Genomic DNA, 23,162 nt, shown 5'->3' on the forward strand with positions numbered 1-23,162 from the left:
TGATTAACTCTATAATGATAATGTCTATTTCTAAACACTTGAATAAAGCACCTCAAATGAAAGATTTATATTAACACCAAATTACGAGTCACATTAATATCCAATAAACATTTTGTTTATTGAAGACAGAATTGCAGTAATTACATTATACAACAACAGGACTATATACAAATCATCAGTGCTCAGATCAGATATATCTTCAGATCAAAACAGTTTGTATGTTTTATAACTTAGATTGTCTCCTCTGTGCTATTTTGTATCATTTTATATCATTTTATAAATAATTACCATTTTTTTGAGATGACAAATTTCTCATGTGGTTTGGAATATACAAACTAAAGTGTCTTAATTTATCATACAACGATCATCACATTGCTTGAAAGGTAATTTCTGCACGTGAAAATTCACTGCACGTGTCAAAAATTGTTCTGTAGATATCTTAAATAAACTTTTCAACACGTCTAAATGTCATTCCCACTGGTAAAAACTAAATCGCTACTTGTCAGCCCTACTGATTACAGGTTCAGAGGACTTGCCATAGCTGCCTCCACTCAGTGTAGATTTTGTAGACCCATCCCAGTGTATATGTAGTGCCCTCCCATAACGTTTCCACACATTTATCAGCATATTTTATATCATCTCACTTCGACATGCTTTTAGCCATCATCAGCATTCTCAGAGGTAAAACATCCTCCACCCATTCCCCATCAGACTGCAACATCTTCTGCCATAAATCTGCTTCGGCTGTCGTCGAATCCATCCAATCCACCTCCACCCCGTAACTCTTCCCTGCACAGAGAGGCACACAAGTGACTGGATGTTAAAGAATTGAACTGATTGATGGAGGTAATAATTGGAAGTCGTGTGAGAACGACCCTCACTGTGATGGGAGCGTGAGTGGTTTTTTTTTCTACGTTGTACCGTCTCCAGAGGACACACACGTGTAATAATACGTCAGCCTGGTTTGTTAATTATCCAGACAGTGTTATACCCACTACTGTAGACTTCAGGGGGTCATTTGTTCTCCACAGGTTCCCCACAGAGTCATGTTCTGTCCCTACTGTTTCCTCTCTACACTGATGACTGAAGGAGTCGGCACAGAGACAGACACATTCTTAAATTCATATGAAAAGACGTCACTGTCCAACCTTCCCAGACATGGGTAAAGGGTAAGACGTGGAACTGTGGTCAGTGCCTTCATGTTTATATTGACAACAAATTTGGTGTGAATGCTGAGACAACAGAGGAGTGTAAGGTTCAAGCATAAGGGAAAATATGAGAGGAGGGTTAGTTTAGGAATTTTTTTGTCTTTAATTTTGCCTGTCGAAAATAAAGGATACAAGAATACAAGAAATACCATTTCAAGAATTAAGTTAAAATGGTATTTCTCAACATTTCGACTTATTTCTTGACATTTCAGTGTTGTTTTCCATTCCTAACATTTTTACTTACTTCTCAACAATTTGTCCTTCAACTTTATGCTCAACATTTTGAGTGTATTCTTGACATTTTGCCTTTATTCTCGACATTTCAACTTCTCAGCATTTCAACATTTTTGACTCCATTCTCAACATTTTGGCTTCACTCTTGATATTTCGACTTCATACTTGACATTTAAACATAACAATATTTTTCTCAGCATTCTGATACTTTGACTTTATTCTTGACATTTTGACTTATTTCTCAACATTTCGAAATTTTGACTTTATTCTCAACATTTCGACCGATTTCTCAGCATTTCAACATTTTGATTTTATTCCTGACATTTCAACTTATTTATTAACCTTTCAACGTTTTTCTTGACATTTCAACATATCAAAATTTTCATTCTCAACATTTTGACTTTATAATTGACATTTCTACTCTACTCTAAACATTTCACCTTTATTTACAGCATTTCAACTTAAATCTAGATAGTTAGACCAATTCTTGACATTTTGAAATGCAAGATTTAAAAAAAAAAAAATCTTCCCCTCCTCTACTTTTCCCCCTTATTCCTGGCCTTAATACCCAATGTGTAAATGTGCAAGAAAGGGCAACAGAGACTATATTTTCTATACTTGTATTTTTCATGTTGACAGAAAGCTGGTGTTATTTTACAGATCTATCATGTTCTGATTTTCTAATTTATTTGTTGGTGTTGGAATTTCAGTAAACAGGACTCAACTGTAGCAGACAAATCACACAAAAACTAAACCCTCTTCTCTGGCCACAGATAAAGAGTTAAAAAAAACAGGTGCCACATGTTCAAGTTTTCATTTGATGCAATAAGTGCTGTTAATTTGAATACACCATGAACTGTCTACTGGTTCCCTGTACACTTCATATTATCCCTTTTCTTATTATTGTGCTTTTTCTTTGCTTTTATCCCATGAACCTTTTATTGTATTCTGTGTTGCATATACAGTATAGTAGCAGCATTTCAAATGTCTTCAGTTATCTTATTGTGGGGTTTTTTTGTGGGTTTTTGTGCTGCTTTGCTGCAAAGAGAATTTTCCTGAGTGGGACAAAAAGATCTGAACTGTGTATTCAGGCTTGGCATCCAGGCTGCAGGTGTAACAATGCTGAGGAGAGTAACAGTGCAGTGGGAGCTCACCTGTCCCCAGCCCCAGCCTCAGACCGCCGATGTAGTGGTTGTTGAGTCGGTCGTGATCCCACACTGTGATCTCCACGCAGGCCTCTCTCAGGTCCTCTGGCCGGAAGCCGTCGTACACCATGGTGTGGTTGAACATCGGGTTGGCCGTCCTCTTCACCACCCGCGTTTTCTGCCGGCTCTTCCGGCTCGTGTCAGGAAGTACAGTGCTGCAGCAGGAGGAGAGGAAGGATTTATTCGTTTGGACAGACCTGACAAAAACTGAGCCAGGTATGGAAATAACATGGAATAAATAATGAAAAAACACAGACAAAATCTTTCATACAACCATGACATTATGAAATAACACATTTATTTTTACATTTTTAAAACTCAACTCATGGTAAAATTTTAATTTCTTCTTAACTGCCTTTAATACACTAAAACCACCAATTATAATACTTTACAAACCTTGTTATAAGCTGTTATTCATGATTGTAAACATTTATAGAGTTTGATAAAACCTTACAAATTCCTAATAAATAGTTTTGAATGAACTTATAATGCATTATACCCACGACCTTCATAGAAAGTGTTGCTGAATTATTTATAGAATTTTGAACACTTTTCCACAGTCAGTGAGCTGACAGTTTGCAGGACATCCTACCATTTGACAAACGGGTCGATAATAACCCCTCTGACTGGAGGAAGATTCTTACAGTCCTTCACCCAAATCTGCACCTCTCCTGTCTCCGTCCTGGATGTCCTCTTACCTGTGGATGCAGTCAGAACACTGTAAGTGATCAAACTGAAGGGAAAGAACTGATAAAACCTGAGGCGCCGTCAGCTCACTGTGGGACGTCTGAGACAGGAATCTCAAGGCGACTCTCATCTGTCCTCTGCTGTCCGTCAGACGAGAGGGAGACGATGGCAGAGTTTGTGCTGACACCTGAAGGAGTGAGCTGAGGTGAGTGCAATGTCTAATCAAAGCATAGCAACACTTGATATTAATGTCCTTGTAATAAGTGTTGGTTAATAGGTAATAAGACCATTATATTAGGTATTACATTATATAAATATGTGTTTATAAGACTAAGTGTTAATAATAATAAAGTTGTTTACTGTGAGATTTTAACATGTCATAGACTCTTAAGGATGATAGTAAAATCCACATGATTGTTTTTAACAGCATTACAAAGGCATTTAATGAGTTTCCTTTTATGTCATTGTTATTACACTTTTATTGTGACTTTATTTAAGATTTCAACATACTCTTTTATGCATTCAGTAGCAGTTAACTATGTAACTGTTTACTACGCATTTTGAGGGTACTGGATCTAAAGTGAGAACAATGCTTATTAAGGTTAATTAATCCTTTATTATGGACTTATTAACAGGCTTTTTGCCTTTATTGGACAATGACAGCTGTAGAGAGAAAGGAGAGTGGGGATTTCCTGAGCTTGGCAGCTGTCACTGTGCAATAAAAGTATAAACCCTGTTAACACGTGCTTAACAAAAGTTTAATTAACCTTAATGTGCACTGCTTACTCTTTAGATTGGGTAAGCCCAAAATGTTAATAAGTGCATAGTTAACTGTTAATAAATGCATTATAAACTGTGTAGAAATCTTAAAAAAGCAGCAGTGACATAATAGGTAACGCAGTTAAACTCAACAAATGTGTTTGTAATGTAAGAAACTCAAAGCTCTTATGTTAACAAGTTTCTTATAAGTGCTTATAAATGTCTTAGAACCTCACAATAAACATGTTCACTATTATTAACACTTTAGTGCTATTATTAACACTTAGCTTTATTAACACATGTTAATGTTAATAAGCACCTTATAAGTGGCTTATTATCTATTAACTAATGCTTATTACAAGCAACTTAACATGAAGTGTTACTGAAAGCACTTCTATAACACACACAGACTGCATACAGAAAGGAAGTCCTTACCCTGGCTTTTAATGTGTATTCATTTATCTGTGTGTTGCTGAAGTCCCACTCTGACAGATCCAGGTCCACCTCACCCAGGAAGCTGTTCCGCCCAAACGTATCATTGTGCCACACTGATATGTTCAAATTCTGAGTTTTCAACACCTCCGTCATGACTTTAAACTGCGGTAGGAGAAGAAGGAAATAAAATTGTTTGTAAAACATGAAATACATGTGATGAGAAATCTGCAAAAAAAATAAATATGGAGTTCTTACTCTGAGGATTTCATTGTAAGTGGGGTTTAAAGTCTTCTTCTTTACACTGGTTTTTCTCTTTCCCAATTTTGTTTTGTCAGGAAGAAGGTAGCATTTCACATACCTGTAATCAGACAGACGAGTTATATTCCTGTTCTAAACTAGAAACATATAGAGTGAAATATTAGAGAGTCTTCAAATGAACAAAGAGCAGAGTCAAGACAAATGTGACCCATGTTTCAGTCTCTTCTTCAGTCTCTAAAACCTTTATATCACACACATCTGTTCCACCTTTAACATCTGGATCATGCAGTTCAACAACGAGCACTCACGGGTCAGAGCGGTTCTTCTTGGTGTCAGCCACAGCCAGATCCCTGCAGTGCACCACGAAGATGTGAAACTCTCCGAGCTTCTGGATGTAGTTCACAGCAAACTGGATGCTCCCCTGCACTTCAACATCACCAAAGTCTGCAGGGTAAATGCTGCTGATGCTGCCGCTGACCTGCTCAATCAAGAAGAAAACAGAAGAGACAAAACAGCATCCTCTCTGCTTTTAACTCAGCTTTTGTATGATGGGAAAATAATTACATTAAATTCTGGGAAGAAACTCTTCATTGTCTATTTTGCTTAAAGGGACAGTTCACCCATGACATCCTGACCCAGTTACACAAGGTAAGCCACACAGCTTCTTGTGAGGAGTTTCATATTGGAACTACTTTCTCTCTACTGGAAAGAAAGTAGTTCTGGTAGGTTCTACTGCAGAAAAAAGCAGTTCCTACATGAAACTGCTCACAACAAGGTCTGTGGATTATTTTGAGTAACTGTGTCATGATGTTTGGAAAGAGACGCTGGTTTTGAATTTTTCAAATGTATTTTTTGGTGCATTGAGCACCACATGCTGAGTGTAATTTAGTCCCATTATATTAGAGAGAAGTCAAACATCTCTACGGCCGATATCTCCAAAACTCTGCAACTGACACCAAAACTATCTAGATGGATAAACAGCACTACAGGCAAGGGGGGAAATATGAATTTTTGATTTGGGGGTGAACTGTCCCTTTAAGCAAAACTTATGACTATGCCAAATAATGCCAAACTATTTGTTCAGTTATGTAATTCCTAATGCAGAGTTGACATTGTTTGAGGACAACTTAACATTAACCAAGACAGCAAACCTGTTATAAACATGCCATATTTAATTTAAAGAAACTAGTTAGCAGCAGTTTGTGGTTATTTTAGCAGTAAGCAGAACTATCTGCCCATCAGGAAACTCTGTGCTGTATCTTATAATATTTAATTTCTTGTTAATGAAAGGTTGTAGTTGCCCAGCTATAGTCGAGATCAAGTAATCAGTGATGCAATTATGATAATTTCATGACAGCTGATGTCAAAACCAGCCAAATGCGACAATATAATGTGATGTTAACTCATAAAGCTAAACACATTCTTTAAGTTTGATAATTAGGCCTGCTATGACATGTTTATTACAGGTCGTCTTGTCTAAGTTAATGTCAAGATGTCAAAACAAACTATGTCAACTCTGCATTATGAATTACATAATTGAAAACAGTCACAAACATTTATGGTTATGGTTACGACTCTGTCAATGTGAGTATTATAAACACCCCTTCAAATAAAGTGTTATCCAAAGCTGCCTGAGAAATCAGACTAGTTCGGTGTTACTGTGAATCTTTATCAGAAACATAAGTCATGTACTGAGCTGCACGTGGACATACAGATGACATGGAGGCCATTCCTGATGACAGACTTAAGTTAGACATGGAGCTGCCTGTGTTTCTTCTCCGGCCTAAGTTGGTCTCAGAAGTGCTGTCACTGTCTGTCTGATAAAACAGAAAAGCGTGGATGATCATTAAAAAAACCACAAACATGAAAAAGTCACAGTCACACAAGAATAAAAAAAAATCAGTCCAAAGACCAAAGCAATCATTTAAAGTATCTATTATGTGAGAAATAAAGTTGGTTCACTGTCTGCAGTGCAGATGTTGAACACTGGATGTCACACTTTAGTTGTGAGTTTGATGTACAAGAGTCAGTACAGAGTGATTTACCTCTTCCTGCTGGAGAACAGGCACTGATACACTGCCTTTCATCTGCTTTGATTGTGGAAGTGAAGAAACTGGAAGAAAGGCATAACTGTCAATCTCTTACAATTACTATATAGTGAGTATTTCTGAGTTTCCTTTAAAGAAGGGACCACATGTTTACCATCATCCACACTCTGATTCATTTGTTCTCTGGAGTTAATTGGTGTCTTCTCTTCTCCTAAGATGAAACAGAGCCATGAAGCAGTATTATTTACATACCACCTCCACTACATGTAACATGAAATAATGCACTGGCAATAAAATAAAGCCTTATGACTATCAGCTATACAGAATCTGATAAACAAAGAATTGTTACTCCTCTGCGAGGTGAGGTTTTCTAGACTTTTGGATGAGGACATGCTCCTTGAAGATAATCGTTTCAGAGCTGACATGACGGGACTAGAAGTGTCTTCATAACCTGCCATGAAGGAAACAAAATCAGCTCTGGAGAATGAACTCGACGCAAAAGTTACACAAGTTGTGATTTACTAAGCAATTATCTGAAACTATAACTACTGTTCAATGAGTAGAAAATAAGTGGGACTTTGCTGGTTTAGTTTTTTATAGCAATGCTTAGTAAATTAGATTAGGATGTAAAAATGCCATCATCATCATCATGTTTTTATTTCATTTGGATGAGGTAACAGGAATGTTGTTGTGGGTAACAATATGAGGTGGAACCAAGTTGTTGTTTAGCAAGTCACAGGTTTTAAGTCTTTGCACTCAAGTCACAAGTCATGTCCCAAATCGAGATAGACAAGTTCCAAGTCAAGCCCCAAGTCCTAAACTGTGAGTTTCGGGTCCTAAAGAAGTCATTCTGTGTTCTTCGCCAAATGTAATGTCATTTGAACACCAGAGCCTCAACTTAAGGTTCGCTGTGCAATTTCAAATGTCGAACGAAGCTGGAAGTTGTTGCATTTCCGTCTGTAAATTTTGCATACTGCAGTTTGTTTTTTGTTGATTAACAAAAACTTGGCTCAGTAACATAACGTTAGCTCTTCTTGGTTCTCTCCTGCAGCTTGATTGGATGCTGTCAGATTGATAAAAAAAGAAAAAAGGATCTGTGGAATTAAGTGTCGACTGAGAATGAATAGTGTTAACATTTATTGATTCACAAAATTAAGAGAATAGAATTGATTTGTGGATTCACTTTTTAAGTAACAGACTTTTTCATCTTTGGGTTTGAGGAAACATATCAAGTATTTTCATGAAAAAAAGGCTCAAGTCCAAGTGAAGTCACAAGTCATTGGTGTTAAAGTCCAAGTCTGGTTGCAAGTCTTTTCTGACTCTGTCAAGTTGAGACATCAAATTTGTAACTCAAGTCAGTCACGAGTCCAAGTCATGTGACTAAAGTGTACACCTCTGGTAACACCAGTTTGAATTTTTATAGTGGTGATAAACTGCTTCTTACCAACTTCATATCTACTGCAGCAGCAGCTCTTTGATCACAAAAAGCTGGTCAACTTAAAAACTACATTCAACTAAGACCTTAAATTTTCTACTGGTTAAAGAGCAGCTAAAAGATAAACATTTGTTCATTCAAAAGGGAAACACAAAAGAATTGAAAAAAAAAAAAAAAAGGTCAGTAAACACAGCAGACTGTACAAAGAATTTGCAGTACAAGCAGTTTGATTTAGGGATTTGTCAGGGCAAGTACACTAACTGTTGTTAATGTTATGTTAACTGTTATTTGTGTAAAGAAAACAACGCTGTGGTTTCCATTTCTCAATCATTATTTTGAGGAAATATAAATGGAGAGAATTCAAAAGCTCACTGTCTGAACTTGCCCGAGGCAGAGACCAGGCCCTGTTCGATGTGTCCTGACTGGAGTTTCCATCTTTAATTTTCACAGTCCAAGAACTGATTGTGGGAGGATTGCCCTCAGTGGGACTGTCACTCTGGTTCCCCACAAAGTCTCTGGGGGCATTTTGCGGTCTGTGTAGTGCATCGCTGTCTGCAGCAGCAGCTTTGTCTTCGTGAAAAGGAGGAAGATGGGCCTTCTCCTGTGGCCCGAGGTAGTGCTGATAATCCTGAGGGATGAAAGATCTGGCAAGGCGTTTAAAGGTCCCCACCTTCTTCTCTGAGGCTTTTTTGGATTGTGGTGATGTAGAGGAGCTTGAACTGTTTATATTACTAGAATGAGTCCCTCTGTCCTCTGGAGGTGAAGGGAGAGGGCGAGAGGTGATGTCAGTGCTAGGTTTACTGTCTGTCAGTGCTGTCTGCTTCGCTTCATGAGACGGACTCTTCCTCTGTCTTGGCGTTGGGGTCGGCTTCGCTTGCTGTTCTTCGGCAACCTTAGTTTGGGGGTCGATGTTTATTGGAAAGGTTTTCAAGGGAGAGCCTTCAAGCCTGGATCCCTTCGGACTGGATGTTTCTCTAGGTAGAACCCTCGGGTGGCAGGTCTTAGATGGACTCCTCCTGACCTCGTCGTCCTGGTCTTTTGATTTTGGAGTTGGGGATTTACTAGGACTGATGGGCCTCTCTTGAGCTTCTGTATCAGCCTTGACTTGGTTTTGGTGACATAATGACTGCACATCTCCAGTACTAGCAGAACTCCTCAGCTGTGACCGGTCCGGATTCTGACTGACAAAACCCTTGTCTGTCACTTTCAATGATTTCGAGACAAAACGAGACTTGGTTTTGTATGGAGACGTTTGAGCCTCTCCCTCAGATTTCTCTCTGCTATCTAAGGATGTTCTCAGATCTGACTGTACTGAACTGCCTGAGGTTTCCTTGACTCTTGTAGCAATCACTCTGGGTCCTGCGTATTCCTTCTCCCAGAAATGCTTAAGCTGACTGATCTTGGCTGGCTTGTCCTCTTGAGAACTGGAACTGGACTGCCTGGGAAGGGGAACTGGAATATCACTGTCTTGCTTTTGGGTGTTGAAGGCTGCAGAGGAAGGTAAAGGTGTGTTTTCCAATGGCTCAGAGGTCTGTGACTCCGTTACTGAACCTGTTAAAGAGTCATCTGTCTCTTCATAGATGAGGACTGGATTGGCTCTGTACGTGACATCGTCTTTAGATAAATCTTCCAAGAGGCTACAGTCAGTCTGTGGTAACAAACTATTTTCCTGGGACGTACCAGCAGTGTCCTCACTTGTCTTTTCCACTTGAGCTGAGACATTGTTGTTGCTCTCCACGTCATTGTGTGAAGCTTCTATTCCTGTCTTGGCGATGTCTTTGTGCCTTGCCTGTTCTCTGGTAAATATTATTTTGGGACCGGTGTTTCCTCTCTCCCAGAAAGCTTTCAGATTGGATAGTCTCTCTGGAAGCTGAACAACTCTGCCTTCTGTTGTCTCTTCTTGAGTTTCTGTTTCTATTAGGCTCATTGTTTCTTTAAATGTAGTGTTCTGCAGGGCTGTAAGCTGTAGTGTTCTGACCTCCATCACATCAGAGGGTTTACCTTCTTGTTTGACACTTGCAGGTTTGTCCACCGGCGTATCTGCAGCACCTTGGAACACATTCTGGGTGTTGCCTGGTTCCTTCTGCTGAGATATCTTCACATCTTCTTTCTTTGTTCTTGTGTGTTCTTCAGTGGATTTGCCTTTCTCTCTTCTAAAAAGTCCAAGCAGTCTGTCTTTAGGCTTTGGTGAAACAGCATGAGACGAACCCTTTGGGCTGCCATTAGGTGGCGGCTTGATATCTGAGGAGGCCTCAGCAGAAATATTAGTGCTTTGTTCAGGCAGCTTTTGGTGAGGAATGACGTGTCCGGTTGGCCGGTCTGTAGCCTGAGAGTGACAGTCCTCCTCAGGCTCTGTCTCCAGATGAACAAGCTTACCTGATACCTGCTCAGCAGAAATGAATCCAGACACTGCTGGCCTTAGGGACTCCGAATCACAGTGCTCAGAGCGATCTGCAAAACAAGCAACCACCCACTGGATCATTCATGTATATTATATCTGATATGTACTGCAGAGTGTGACTAAAGTATCACTGTTAAATGAAGTCGGGCACTTCATTTTGAAGGTCACTATGATTTGAAAATGTCCTATTTTAGTACCACTCAGTGGTAGCATAAAAAAATCAAAACAGCAATGCACATACTAGCAGACCTGACATGAAATAAAATGTCAATGTCAATGAGTGCACCACTTTTCTCATTTTTCTACAAACACTAATGCTATCAGAAAATGGTAAATGGGGTAGTTCAGATTATTTACTGTTATATATCGCTCTCTCAGAAGCAACCAGACTCCTTAAAGCAAAAATAGTTATATCACCTCGCAGAACACCAGAGTTGATGATCCATGTTATTGTATGACTTCAGTGTTTTATACGGTTGGTTTAGATTCACCAAAATCAGAAAATAACACTAACTAACTAACTGATTGAGGCAGTGGTAGACCAGCAACCCCAGTGTTCTGTGAGGTAAAATGACTGTTTTTGCCTAAGGAGTCTGGTACTTTTCGAGAGAGTGGTATTTGGCTCATATATTGCTGATTTCTAGTAGGAATGGTTATACAACCCCACTTTGAATAATTCAAACTATCCCTTTAAATATGCTATAAAACAGTTGGTGAAAATGGTGCCTCCCATCACTTGCTTAGTTTTGCTCAGTGCCTGGACACCTATGGGATTATGATTATGTTATTTAATTATGTAGACATTCAACAAATATATCCTAATACTGATGTTTGACATCACTTCAGACTAGACCAAATACATAAAAAAGTTTTGTCCAACAATAAAATTCCCCCAGACTACTGTATCTCACATTTAGGTTATAGTATGTGATGACCAGTGATGACCAGTATAACAACTAATTTTTTGGAGTCCCACCGCAAAGTCCCACCCTCCACTTTGAAAACCTCTGCTATAAAAAGACAAAAACATCTACACATAGTGGCTTTAAGATTCAATTTCCCATTTCCACTCAATGCACAATTTGTCAATCTACCAGAAGGCTCACTGTAATACCTAAATAAGTAAAATTAGCAGATTATTAAGGCTTGATTAACCCACTCAAATAGTTTGGATTAGCGATGCCACACTTCATTTAACAGAAATACTGTTAAGTCCAACGCATGGCATGCTTCAAGACATTAATGTAAAAACTGCACACAAATGTTGACATGAATGAAACTCTTGAGAATACTGTGACAGATTACCCAAAGCACGGTGTAACACCCAATATTTTAAATGCATACATTTTACCGCATGCAAGAACATGCACAAGCAGGATGAATGTATATGCTTGTATTTATATAAGAATATGTACTGAATTCATTGTTAGTTAGTCTGACTTATTGATTGGCTGTTTAGTTGACTCACTGGTTGTAAATAAATCTCTTACCACCATGGACCTGCTGTTGGTCAGCATCTTGCTCTTGGAGGTCTGCCTCATTTTTGCACCTGAGTTCACCTTCCTGATAATCCACTGGACTCTGACTGTGTGAAGGCCTACACGTGTCAACAGTGGCACTGACAGTATTCTGAAGGTCAGCGTTAGTTTCCGCCTCAGAAGGAGCGATGGAATCGATGTCCAGCACACTGTGCTCTCCCAGCTCCGTCCCATCCTGCCACTCCGCCCTGCTCCGACCCACGGTGGGGCTGAACCTCACCTGCTTCCTGTCTATCCAGGTCTCAGCAGGAGGCTCCGGGCTAGCTGGACTCTGCTGGTCCAGGAGAGAGGACAGGCAGTCTGTGGAGCTAGAAGTGGACAAGCGCTTGAGGATGCCCCGCGGAGCAGCAGAGCTAGTCTGCCCAGCTCCTGACCCGTCTACCTCAGCAAAACAGTCTTGAGAACTGGTAGTGACTGCTGTGTTTTCGGGCGCTGGCGTGGGAACAGAAGCGTTCTGTGTGAGCGGGCTATCATTAGGGTCTGGTTTAAGGTCACTAGCAAAAGAAATGCAGCTGTCAGATGATGGTAAAGGCTCTGAAAGAGACAAAAACAACCAACAACACATCAGCTGTGTGTTTTTCTAACTCTGAAGGTGAGTTTCACTGCCAACATTCTCCAGTCTTTTATCAGCGCTGGAGAGTCTTGTGTTGCTCCTTGTCTTTCAGATGTCTATGACTGATTCACAGTTCAACCAAAGAGACATTTCCCCCTCAAACATCTCACATGGTTTCATATCAATAACTTACTCCTCGTTTCCTCCCCTATTAATTATCACATGACCCCTCAGATTTACCCGGTGATCATCTCTCATAGCCTGAACAGCAGAGAGTACAACTGTAAACAGACCTACGGCCCTAACATGTTTTCTTTTAAAAATACACGTATTTGAGAAAAAAATGTTCTATCCTATTCTCCTCAGAAGTAAGCACATGACTTCTGGATGTCATCACACCAAAAAGGAAGGGTCGCCCTAAATGCAGGATTTTTTTTTTTTTTTACTCTCTTATCGTTTCCAGTCAGTTTCAACAATGAAAGCTCGCAAATTAGGAACGAATCATTTAGAGAGCGACTCATGAGCTTAGTGTTCTGCAAGGTAAAATTACTGCTTTTGTCAAAGAAGTCTGGTGGCTTTGAAGAGAGTGACATTTTTCTTATATAACAGTGGTTTCCTGTCTGACTGTAAGGTAAATCAGTGAAAATATTCTAAGTGAAGAGTACACTTAAACTGATACTGATTGTTTTAGATGCTGCTGCTTCTTCAAGCTGCTTCTACCTACTCCTGCAGGTAAAACCCACAGCCACAACCACACTTCATATAATATGAAAAATCCCTTTAAGCAACAGATTTGAATACTTCCACCACTGTGGGAAGTCCACTTACATCTGTATGAGTTGACACAACTTTACAAATAAAACCCATTACTAATTCTTTTCAAATAAACTTATCAAAGTATTTTGGGGAATACATTACAATTGCATATTTAAGGTTAATTGTTGTTTTCTGTGATTTAAGACACCATTATTATCATTACAATATTATTATTTGTCATTTTCCAAGTTCTAGTTGTGTACAGCATCCACAGTGATTAATGTACATAAATTTAGTATGAATAGGTATTAGGTAACCAGCTGACCCATTGTGGCTCATTTAAACTGTCACTATTTTTGTCGGTTGTTCCTTCATTTAATTTCTCCCACAAAAACATTGTTTTCATAGTTCCTGTGAAATATGTCCAGCAGGCACAAGTCATGCAGGACAGATTAAGGCTTTGGAATGTATTTCTGTGTAATCCTCTGACTAGTCTGGCAGCCTCGTGTGTTTGGACTTCCTGCGCTTTGACAACTCCTGGGAAAATCTGTGGTCCCAGCTCAGTGGCTCATTTCATAGTGACTACAAGAAAACACCCTTAAAAATACTGCCAAAGACTTCAGCTGGAGAACCTTGATTAAATTAAAAGCTTGTCTTGGTTTTATGCACATACACTTCCTTAAATATCTTTAAAGCAGCATGGCTTCTCTGTACCACTCTATAAAACTGGCTTCTTTGAAGTTGCAACTAAAACGAGACGGGATGAAATCTGATTAAAGTAGCTGGAAATGTCAGGCCTGTACATGCTCTCCACTGCCATGCACCCACTGCTCATGCCAACATGCTGCTCACAGGGAAGCTTGAACCAGCTGAAGCGTAATGGACCCACACACCTGCACGTCAAACCCACTTCGAGAACCAGACTTACATTGATTTGTACTGTAACTGCTCTCACTGTTTGTCCATCAAGCAGTCCACTCAGTTCAAAACACAACACATGATATCTTATTAGATCACAGTTGATAAAGTAATCCACATACACTCGCAGTACATATTTAAAACATCACAAACTGTGTTTATATAAAGACTTACCCTCATTGGCCGTCTGCGTTTGATCCGCTGCTCTGTCCAATAACTGACTGTCCTTTTCTTCAAACGTGTGACTTGTGATGACCTCACTGTTGAATGGATTCTTTCTTTGCTTCAACAAAATAAGATTGATAACATATAACACACCGAAGCATGGGCTCACACACAACTTTATAAATGATTTTGTTTCTGCACACAGGATCCTACCTTTGTGGGTGACAGTAAAACTGGTTTAGGTGCATCATGTGGTGTGTCATAAGGGTCCTGGTTTTCATACCTATTAGAATAAACAAATTATAAGTTATTAGTTAATAAATTCTGAGGACAGGATGGAAAAAGAAAAGATAATCGTAGTATCTATACAGTGCCTGTTAGCTTGTTTTGCTGCAACAACACTTCTACAAATGACATAACAAGAGGCAAACAACATAACAACACATAACAAGACAAAAATGACGTAAAAGACGTAACAAGACAACAAGAATGTAACAAGGGGAAAATTATGTGAAAGATTTAACAAGATGAAAACTATGTCAAATATGTAACTAAACGAAAACAACGTTAAAAAGACTCAACAAGACAAAAATTACATAAAAGATATAACAATGTAAAAGGTTTAACAAGCAAGATAAAAATAATGATGATAAAAAAGACTTAGCAAGACATAAATTACGGAAAAAACATAACAAGACGGCAAGGGAAATGTGACGTAAAATATGTAATGAGATAAAAATGAAGTTAAACGTAAGAAGATGAAAACAACGTAAAAGCTTTAACAAGATGAATACGAGGTACCAATACATAACAAGATGAACATTAGCATAAGACGAAATTACTTAACAGGACAAAATAGGACAAAAACAACGTAAAAGATGAAACTAGACAAAAATGACTTATCAATAAAATGTAATAAGACAAACATGATGTAAAGGAACAAAACAGCCATAACAAGATGAAAACTGTGTCAAAGATGTTACAACACATAGGACAAAAATGACATGAAAGACGTAAACAGGACGAAACAGACTGAGATGGAAACTTGACCCTGGAACAAAGTTAAGGTTCAGTTAGCTTTGCACAGAAAAGGCTGGTAGAAATGTCCTGTAGAGGGCAACTTTTTACTTTCACATTTTGCGTACTTTTCAGCACCTGAATACTTTTTCACTTTTACTTGAGTAAAGAAGTTAAATCGGCACTTCAGTGTTTACCAGAGACTTTTTTTTACACAAGTATCTGTACTTTCATTTGAGTACAGAATTTGTGTATTTTTTTTGCCACCTCTGTATATCGTTGATTTTAAGAGTAGACAGATAAGTCTTCGCGACTAAAGGTTGGGCAGGATGTGTATGATTGATCATTCCTCAGAAGCAGTGGAAAACATGAACATGTGAGAGCTGACCTTCTGAGAGGATTACTGAGAACTCTGGGGCCAATTACTAAGTATCCATTTACTGTGTGCACAACTGCACTCACTGACAGTCACACCTAAATAATCTACTCTGCTGGAGCAGCATGTGATGGTGCTCAAAACAAACAACACAGACCGCAATGTTCATTTATACTATGTGAACTTATTGTTGTCTAAATGAGTGCAGGGCTTGAAATGTATGCTTTGCAGATTACTTAAAGCTGCAGGATTTTTCTGTAAACTGACACTTTGAATGCCACACATTGGATAAATTCTCCTTAACAATCCCCAAGTTATTCCGCTCCTCAGTTTAAAGGAAAAGTCTGGAGATATTCAAGATGTCTATTATTGTCAGCAAATATATGCTATTTTTCCAAAGGCAGAAAAAGCTTTAGCATGTCCCAATACACAGTGTGTCAAATGCAGTGTGAGAAAAATACCAGGATGTCCTTCTGCGTGTGGTCGCGTTTTGCTTTGTGCATGCCTGCAAGTTTTTTTCTGGTTATTCTGACCCACAATCCTTTGCATGAGCAAGAAGGTCACAGTTCAAGCCAGCATGTTAGGAGGAAGTAGAAATTGTGGGGAGGGCGGGGACTATTTGCATATTCATGACTCCTTGAATACTAAATGTATGTAAGCCATTTTAACAAGGTATTTGAACTTATTTTGCAGAAAAAAAACATATCAGACATTATTACTTCTTGCAGAGCATTTTATATTGTTAGACAATGACTGGAGGTCGACTTTAATAGTTTAATCATTTCTTTTTTATCACTTGCATGGCATTTTACTTGCACCGTGCAAGTGGACAAGCCTTATTGTTGACTCATATGTATCCATCACTGTGATGTTGTAAAGGTGTTGTAAAGGTGGAGCTTCTTTTTTTTAACTGTAATGTATATACTGTTTTCCATCCTGGGATAAATATAGTTTTATCTTGGCCTGTAATAATACATCATAATTAATCATGATTGATTTAATGATTATATATTGTATAATATAATAGTACATTAATCTCAATCTGCAAAGTATTTAAAGTCATCAAATAAATGTCATGGAGTAAAAACTACAATATTTGCCTCTAAAATGTAGTGGAGTAAGTATAAAGTTGCAGAAAATGAAATACTCAAAACTGCACTCAAGTACAGTACCTAAGTAAATGTACTTAGTTACTCTCTTCCTGCTTTGGTTCTGTGTACTCACGTTTGATTGCTGAGGTGCATGTGAGGCTCCTGCAGGAGTCCACAGAGGACAGGCGGGACGAACACTTCTTTATTTTCGCTGCTAACAAAGCTGGGCCTCTCGGGTAGGATCTGCGAGAGCTCCACTGCAACACACAACACAACAACCCAATTGTAACGCATGCTGTTTGTATTCCATACAACGCAGTCACGTCCTTACAGACTGCTGTCAAAACAACCCAGATGTAATTATACAGCACATCTTCATCATCGCCAGAAGGAATACAAAGATATTAATCTAATCAAGCGAGTCATCTAATCCTCTGTTTCAGTCTGTGAACCTCTGGCATGCAGCTGTTTGCCAGCTGTTGTTCAACAGGTTTTTTTTCTATGTGAGGGGTCATTAATGCAGTGTGAAGAAAAGATTCTCTACCTTCACATCAGTGTAATAGGCCATATTTCCACTGCATGGTTGAAGGAGGGGCTCACTTACCTCTGTTACTGTAATATTTTGTGATGCACTAATACACTGCCTGGCCAAAAAAAAAAAAGAAGTCACCACCTGGATTAAACAAATCAAATAGATTTCACTGGATAATTACTGCAGTGATTAATATGTTTCAGCTGGCAACAAGTTATTTAACCCTAAATGATGCAGTGAGCAGCTTCTCATTTCTTAAACAACCATGTCAGAAGACATATCCTGTAGAAAAGATGTTAGTCTGTTTCAGAAGGGTCGGATTATTGTCCTGCATCAAACAAAGAAAACAACTAAGGAGACTGATGAAACTACTAAAACTGGGTTAAGAACTGTCCAACACATTATTAAAACCTGGAAGGATAGAGATGAACCATCATCTTCCAGGAAGAAATGTGATTGGAAAATAAATCTTTAATGATTGTGATTGGAGATCACTTAGTTTAGTAAGAGAAGCCACTTATCAGTGAAGCAAATCAGAAAAAAAAAGGCTTCAGTCAGCTAGGGAGCACAAAGATTGGACTCTTGAACAATGGAAAAAGGTCATGTGATCAGATGAGTCCAGATTTACCCTGTTCCAGAGTGATGGGAGCATCAGGGTAAGAAGAGAGGCAGATGAAGTGATGCTCCCATCATGCCTTGTGCCTACTGTACAAGCCTGTGGGAGCAGTGTTATGATCTGGGGTTGCTTCAGCAACTTTATGTGCCCAAAAAACTGAGGTCAGCTCACCAACTGAATATACTGAATGAACAGGTTTTTACATCAATGGATTTTTTCTTCCCTGATGACACGGACAGATTCCAAGATGATTCATCAGGCTCAAATAGTGAAAAAGTGGTTCAGAGAGCATGAGGCATCATTTTCATACATGGATTGTCCACCACAGAGTCCAGACCTGAACCCCACTGAGAATCTTTGGGATGTGCTGGAGAAGACTTTACACAGTGGTCCGACTCTCCCATCATCAGTACAAGATCTTGGAGAAAAATGAATGCAGCTCTGGACAGAAATAAATATTTTGACATTGCATAAGCTTATTGAAACGATGCTGAGGCGAATCTGTGCTATAATGAAAGTTAAAGGCGGTCCAATGAAATATTAGAGTGTGACTTTTTTTGGCCAGGCAGTGTATAAATAGACCAAAAACACATTTCAAAATGCAATTTTACAAAGTGTATATATGTGTGTGCTGAACCCCTGCTGCATTCGTTCACGTGCAATGATTTAACAAGTGTTTGCAACCTCTTTCTTGCACTGACCTTTTTGTCTCGATTGGTCTTTATTGATCTTGAGGATTATCACAGCCTTATGAAACATAATGACTCGAGAATGAAGAGATTTAAAGGATTTGGATCCCCTCTGACACATTTTGTTGGCTTCAAGAGAATAGGAGTCACATAACAACAGAAGTGCAGCGGGAATGTTAAAAAAAAAAAGAAGCTACATGCAGCGCCCCCTGAGAGTAACAGGATTTAACTGCAAGTTTCCTAGGCTGACCCACAACATCACTGTAATGTTCTTACAAGACTGAACACACACTAAACACTGGTTTCAGATTCATTGCAAATCCTGCTACAAACACACACATATTCATTGACGTTATGGACGCTAATTTATGTTAAGAGCTTCGGACCAGCTGATGTATCAGCCGAAGTGACCTAACTCTGTGGTTGCAATGTTCATTACACACAAGAAAACAAAACTACTGGATGGTTGAAGAAAGACAACTTCAGTATTCTGACTGAGTTGCACTGACAAGGATTAATTTTTAAACCCGATTAAATCATGGTTTAACTTTAAATTAGCACCAAAGTTTAAAAATAGCTTCAATGTAAACCTCTGTTTAGTTTTTACTCTAAACCTGGATCAAAACTGATCCTGTATCAACTCTAAACTTACACTTGAGGAGGTTAAACTGTTAAAATTGCTGCCTTTTGAGCTGGATGAAACAAAATAATGAAATTCCTTGAAGAAAGTTAAGGGACAGACTCAACAAAAGAGACTTTCATGTTGCGTTTCTTCTTTCTTTAACTCCAGTTGATCTATTAAAACAGTGTGTCAGTTGCTGCCAGACTGTCAGTTTTTTTCTGCACTACGTTGTTGTCTGTTATTTATCTTGGTTCATATTTGCTACATTAATTCAGTCAACAAGTTTTTCTCAAAGGAGGAGAAATTAAATCTAAATTAGATTTACAAATTGATTTAATTTACTTTGGGTAAGAAGCACCTCCATACTGATTAAACAACACATAAATAAACTTTAATCAATAAACTAGTCTTTAATTATGCAACAAAGGCCTGCTTCATTTTTAATCTGGATTTATGCCTGCTCGTTTTAAACCAAGTTTTGCTAAACTTTGATCAGAACTTATCTTATATTACATTAATCTCTGTTGGTGCAACCTAGTATTAGATCTGCATGACCTGAAATTTCACATTACCTGAATAAAAAAACCTGTAAGATTTAGAGAAATAGTCTCAGATTTTGCTTCTTCATGCAATTCAAGGTCCGAAGGGGACAAAAGCAATGCTGGGTGTATCAGACTCACATATAGTCAGCGGTTTGTGTGTGTGTTTCATGGAGGCCCTGATGATGTCGGAGCCATGGATGCGATCCTGATGGCGGAGCTGCTTGGTCTCGTAGAACCATTCTCCAGTCATGTACCTCAGCTGGCCCCTGTCATTCACAGTCCTCTGCAGTTTCCTGAGCGCACAGACATAAATATACACTCACACTGTCATTCACAACGCTCGCTGCAACACTAATGAAGAATGAAAACGAATGAATAATACTGCTGTGCTGCAGGCAACCCATCCAACAAAATTAGGTTGAAGAGACGTTGAGAAAAAGGGCTTTCCCGGTTGTCCCAGAAACATTTGATTTTGCTTGAAAATGAAAGATTAAAGGACATCCACTAAAGGACATCCACCTACATCTAGTTTTAATTGAAAGAAAAAGTGAAAAGACATGTTTTTCATGTCGTTGAAAAGTTAACTATTCGAGGACTAAATTTAAAAACTTTTATAAAACACTTTTCGTGTCTGCTTTTGGGCTTCATGTGGATCAAACTGGACAGACGAAAAAATGCCTAAATTTTAACGTCTATTTTCAGGCTAAATAAAGGCCACAATGGACGGACCAGATTTAACCCAAAAGACAATGTTGAAAGAATGTTGGATACTTGGTGGGGACATCTTCAGTAGCAGATGTATTGTGTATTTTCTATATAATCTCATCTATAACAGATCAGACTCATGGACGAGACAAGTCAGTGCACTCACTGGACACGCAGCTCCTCAGCCTTCTTCAGCTCAGCGTCTCTCTTCAGCACAGCCAGGATGGTCTCCTGCTCCTCCTCCGTCAGGAAACTCAGATCGATCATGTTGACTCGCCGCCCGCGTCCTTCAGCTTCCCACCGCTTTGAGTCAACGTCTAGTGGCTGAACATGGTTCTTCTTGAAGCTGCCAAAGGTCTCGTCTTGTTCTCCCAAGTCAAGTCAGTGTCAGTGGTTTACATGAACCGGGTGATCTGAGCTTTATCCATCATAAAATGATCATATTGAGACAGTGACGAAGGCCCGTATTGCTTTTACTCCTCTGTAGCTCTGCTGGTTTTGGATATGTTCATATCTTCAGCTGGGGTTGTGCTGTGAAGCCATGTTTGACTGACTCTCTGTGGGCCGGTTTGAATCTGAAAGAAAACAGCAAAAATCAAGCGGGAATTCTGTCCACTGGTGGTAAAAACATAGTAACTTATTTCCTTGTTGTGGCAGCTGTGATTAGACTCATTTCCTCATCACTGTCAGACTTCCTTGAGAAAAACTGAAGATTTAACAACTGCATTATTCTGGTTTGCAAACATATTTTCTGTAAAAGTGACCTGTAAGTGACTGATGGCATCAAACAGAGGTCCGAGAATCAATCCTTGGGGAACTCCACATGTTACTGGGAGATGCTGTGATGTGCAGCTACCAGATGATACAAAATAGTCTCTTTCCTAAGATTTGAACCAATTCAGGCCAATGTTAGAGAGACCAGACCGGTGTGTTTATTAATATATTTTGATTACATGTAGCAAATGCAGCAGCAATTTCCAGTAACATGAAACTGTACCAAATCTACAGTATGCTGAGAATGTCATTCAGACCCTCGATAAGAGTCTTTGCACTATGCTGGGGTCTAATTCCAAACTGGCACGTGTCAAGGTAGTTATTTACTGCCAGACAGTTGCTGAGTTGTCCCCCCTACGCACTGGCCACGGCCCTTTTATTAGCTCAACAACCTTTAGCCACGTAGGTCAAGTCGAGTAGTAGCTAGTGACAGTGAATACATGCTTGTTTTTAACCTGAGTCAGGCCATAAAACAATGATAGCAATCACGTCACATCCATTCAGGTATAGTAGTGTACAGCTGTTACTGCACCAGTATTGTATTGGTACTCAATATCTGCCCACACAGAAAGGTCATTAAAGGAAACAGCAGTGGGAAGGAATAAATGCTACTGGAACATCTCTAATTGCAATAAATTGTATAAAAGAGAGAAAATAACAAGAAATGTACAAATAAAAGTGTTGTCCTGCTCAAAACAGTGGGCAGCGGGCTTTCCGGGACAATAAATTGGAATCAGATGATGACTAGTAACACATGAAACAGAGCAGTTCTCAACTGATTAAAAAAAAAAAAATCCCAAAGTTGACCCAGAAAAATATTGATACTCAAGTCACTGCAACAGCTTGATAAAACAAGCTGCTTTGCCCCGACATGTAAAGCTGACACACCGTTGACTGCTCAGTTTCTCACCAAAAACACTCCTTCTCCTTGACTAACCCTGTCTGACACACAACCACAGTCAGGAAATCTATCAGTGTGTTTGACAAAGGTTATGATACAAATATTTACCTGATAAAGAGGGATAAATAACTATCATAAAGCAGCCATATACATTTTCATAGAGATTACAACTTCAGGGTATTTATCTCGGCAACGCTGCAGGTTTTCCTTTAAGAGAGGACAAAATCTTTGTGAGGAATGTCTGCATGTTCTAACAATGTCCATATTATTCACTCACATCCAGGAGGACTGTGGGAATTTGTTGGAAATCTCATTTGATTGTTTAGAGGTTCATGTTCTTAAAATAAGCACACTTTAACTGTAACTTTAATAACTGTTCTCACCAAATAAAAAAAAAAAGGTAAAGCCACCCAGCTACTGTGGAGAAAATGATGTAATAGTGACTTTGTTGTAGAATAGTTGTGGTCACACAGGCTCCCATTGTTTATTCATTATCCAAGTGAGGAAAGTTGTAATCAAGTCTTAATCTCGAGTACAAGGCTGCATGAAGCTCTGAATAACTGTGTTTTTCCTGCATGAGGTGACACAGGCTCGTGTGGAAAAAATAGACCACTTTTTTTTTCCTTACAAAGAAGAATGTTGCAGGTCCTGCTCCTCTAAAAGATAATGGACCTACTTCCTTGTTGTGATAGCTAGG

General features: G+C 38.9%; 1 protein-coding gene across 3 annotated transcripts; it reads right to left on the reverse strand.

The window, feature by feature from the left end:
• Window positions 1–99: 99 nt before the first annotated feature.
• Window positions 100–21,380, reverse strand: sytl2a (synaptotagmin-like 2a). Of its 3 annotated transcripts, none has more exons than XM_084730747.1 (18): window positions 20,957–21,380; window positions 20,224–20,378; window positions 17,218–17,341; window positions 14,814–14,883; window positions 14,610–14,718; window positions 12,161–12,742; window positions 8,642–10,720; window positions 7,184–7,285; window positions 6,989–7,045; window positions 6,832–6,899; window positions 6,499–6,603; window positions 5,095–5,264; window positions 4,784–4,886; window positions 4,529–4,690; window positions 3,425–3,521; window positions 3,240–3,345; window positions 2,597–2,802; window positions 100–789 (listed from the first exon to the last, which is right to left on the reverse strand). In XM_084730747.1, the coding sequence occupies exons 1-18, from the start codon at window positions 21,055–21,057 to the stop codon at window positions 641–643; spliced, it is 4,545 nt and encodes a 1,514-aa protein (XP_084586873.1). In that variant the 5' UTR covers window positions 21,058–21,380; the 3' UTR covers window positions 100–640. The 3 variants fall into 3 exon arrangements, with proteins under 3 accessions (XP_084586873.1, XP_084586874.1, XP_084586876.1); XM_084730748.1 differs by having other exon boundaries at window positions 10,646–10,720; window positions 20,957–21,378; XM_084730750.1 differs by lacking the exon at window positions 7,184–7,285 and having other exon boundaries at window positions 10,646–10,720; window positions 20,957–21,378.
• Between the last annotated feature and the right edge of the window lie 1,782 nt (window positions 21,381–23,162).

This window comes from Lutjanus erythropterus, chromosome 11, assembly GCF_056507025.1.
Source record: "Lutjanus erythropterus isolate fLutEry1 chromosome 11, fLutEry1.hap2, whole genome shotgun sequence".
NCBI classification, from domain to species: domain Eukaryota; kingdom Metazoa; phylum Chordata; class Actinopteri; order Lutjaniformes; family Lutjanidae; genus Lutjanus; species Lutjanus erythropterus.